This window comes from Mus pahari, chromosome 4, assembly GCF_900095145.1.
Source record: "Mus pahari chromosome 4, PAHARI_EIJ_v1.1, whole genome shotgun sequence".
Taxonomy (NCBI): Eukaryota; Metazoa; Chordata; class Mammalia; order Rodentia; family Muridae; genus Mus; species Mus pahari.
In genome coordinates this window covers 88425380-88428215 of record NC_034593.1, presented here as the reverse complement: position 1 = coordinate 88428215, position 2836 = coordinate 88425380, and the positions used below count along the sequence as shown (strand labels likewise).

Below are 2836 nucleotides of genomic sequence, written 5' to 3'. Positions count from 1 at the left end.
TCTCTCTCTCTCTCTCTCTCTCTCTCTCTCTCTCTCTCTCTCTCTCTCTCTCTCACACACACACACACACACACACACACACACACACACACGGGTGATTAGGCTGAGGGGAGAGAGTTCAACTGTGTCTCTGTCTTCTCTCTGCAGGTCACCACCTGCCACATCCCTGGGATCTCAAGTGAGCAGGGCAGCGGGGATTGCCTCCTGACTGTGGCCCTGACAGGTGCCCCCTACCAGGTTGTGGGCCTGGTCCAGGGCACCACACCAATGCTGCAGGTGCTCAACGGAGCCATCTTCAGACCAGAGGTGCCGCTACACAGGGGCCAACCCCTGCTCATGTTTCGGGCTCAGCCCTCCAACCCTGTGATGCTGCCCACGATGATCGGTGAGAAGGCTCTTGTCAGGGAGGCCGGCCTGGCCCTGGAGAGATGGGGGGGCGGGCTCCCTAGAATTGGGCCCTGGCCCTGGAGAGATGGGGGGTGGGCTCCCTAGAATTGGGCCCTGGCCCTGGAGAGTTGGGGGGCGGGCTCCCTAGAATTGGGCCCTGGCCCTGGAGAGACGCTTCCTCTGGGCCTTTTTCTGCCTCAGGCATGTCTATATGTCCCTCCCAGAGGGTTTCTGAACTGTTTCTACAGCATTGGGAAGAAATGGCTGAGGCAGAAGTGGCTTATCTGAGATCACAGCGGAATGGGCAGTGCCCACTATCCCCGGCCATGGCACAAGTTTGCCATGTACCCACATACAGTCTGTGTCCCGGGAGTCCTTCACGGACTGCCTTTCTGTAGATCCGAGTGGCCAGCTTAGCCATAGCAAAGTGTGTCAGAGCACCTCTTCTGTGGTGTGGCCCCAGTCTCCCCTGGGACCTGAGCTGCTGAAGGTTCTGGGTCTTGGCAGAAGGTGTGTCCCCAGACTTGGGGAGGCGGGGGTAGTTGTCTTATCTTTGTCAGCTGCCCAGAGGGAGGTTCTCTGCTTTTCCTGCTATCCTCCCTCCACCTCACCTGATGCTCAGGCAGTGAAGAAGAGTCCCTAGCAGAGGAAAGTCACCTGCCCTGCTCTTTAAGCTCCACCCCCTCCTGTCCCCTCCCTCCCCCATGCAGGGTTGGCCATGGAAGCCTGACTTCCTTGTGCTCTGGGCCCTGCTCTCTCACCCCTTCCCGCAAGGGCCCATGCTAACCAGGGCTTTCCTTTCTTTCCTTCCAGGCCTCCTGGCAGAGGCGGGTGTACAGCTGCTGTCCTACCAAACCTCCATGGTGTCTGACGGAGAGCCCTGGCACGTCATGGGCCTCTCCTCCCTGCTGCCCAGCCTGGAAGCATGGAAGGAGCATGTATTGGAGGTTTTCCAGTTCTGCTTCTAACCCTGGGGCTCAGCACTCTCAGCCCCACAGGCTGTTCTGAAGAAACCCGCTCACTGTGACCTGAAGGGAGAGGGGATGGCAGAACCAGGGCATCTGCCTGAACTAATAACTAGTAAAGAATCTTAACTCCACATGGTGTCTGTGTGGTCATTATCCAGAAAGGCCAGCAGAGGGCGCCCACAGGCCGCCTCTCTAGGTTTTGGCAGCTGACCAGCAGGGTATATAGAGGAAGGTTGTGGGGTTTGCAAAGCACCTGCTTGTAGGGGCCCTGAACATAACCCCTCCCTTCCGTTCTAAGGTTATCTAGAGGAGTTTTCACGGAAACGTCGCTAGTATTTCAGAACTCTTTCATGTTAGGAGTGCACATTTAAGAGTAAAACCTGGCACAGTGTAGGTCGCGCCCTGGCTGGTGCTTTGCTGTCAGAGAATTCAAAGTGGGTCTTCCTCTACCGGAAGTCTTAGGAACATGGCTAAACACACGGGTCATATGCTGCAGCGGTGTAGAGATTCTGGGTCCAGGGAGGAGGAAGTAGTTTGAGCAGACAATGTTGATGTCTAAGAAGTCACTTTGGACAGACTTTGCAAGGTGAAAAGCAATGTCGACTCAAAGCAGCAGCGCACTGCGAGCGTAGTGTGAGTTGGACAGTGTTTTACGCGACTTTTCTCGGAAGGTGGCAGAATGAACTCCATCTGAATGACCGTCTGTTGAGAGCCTCTAGCCCCAGTAGTGGAGAAGGTTTCACTCCCAGTCTGCCTGCTGCGCTAAGTCGCAGCCTCGGCTTCCTGCAGGCGTAGGACACCAGCAAAGACCTGCTTCCATCTCAGTACAGCTGATCCTGGCCTTGCTGTAGCAGACCTTAAAAATGGGCCCAGACCAGAGCGGAGGGGCCGACCTGGAGCACAGTGGTACGACCTTCAGCTCAGGAGGGATTGTTGTTGAAAATATTTACACTCAAGGGCTTCGACCCCGCCTTAGAGCATTCAGTTCCCAGATAAAAGACAGACAACTTTTATTTACAATAAGCCTATATCAGCACGAGCTGGGCAGATATCTAATCTCAATACTATTAGAATCTACTTTCTTATCGATAACTCTGAGTTATTACTGTTTCACCTGGGCTGCTCTTAACTCCCAATTGGCCAGTCCTCATGGCCATGCTTTCTTGACTCTTAACCCATGATGTCTTCCTACTCTCTACCTTTTCTCTTTTGGCCCCCTCTGATCCCAAGACGGGAACCCAAGACCCCACCTATCTTTTCTGCCCAGCTATTGGCTGTAAACATCTTTATTAACCAATCGGGGATAGCTTGCTGGGGTCAAGGTTAGATAACAATGCCTCAAAGTGCAGCAGTGAGGCCTCAGTAAATACGTGCTGTGTGAGGTCACACCCATAGTGGGGAAAACAGGCCAAGGTGGGTGATGTGTGATGTTAAGCGTTCGGGTAAAAAATGACTTACATTTCCACACAAAGCACAGTGCA

General features: G+C 54.1%; 1 protein-coding gene across 1 annotated transcript in view; it reads left to right on the top strand.

Annotated features, from left to right (window-relative positions):
- Phgdh (phosphoglycerate dehydrogenase) overlaps positions 1-1486 on the top strand; it is a 27989-nt gene extending 26503 nt beyond the window's left edge. Inside the window, exons 11-12 of the mRNA XM_021195928.1 lie at positions 148-385; positions 1201-1486. Of these exons, the coding sequence (XP_021051587.1) occupies positions 148-385; positions 1201-1355 (393 nt within the window). The 3' untranslated portion in view covers positions 1356-1486. The remainder of the gene's footprint in view (positions 1-147; positions 386-1200) is intronic.
- The last annotated feature ends 1350 nt before the right edge of the window (positions 1487-2836 follow it).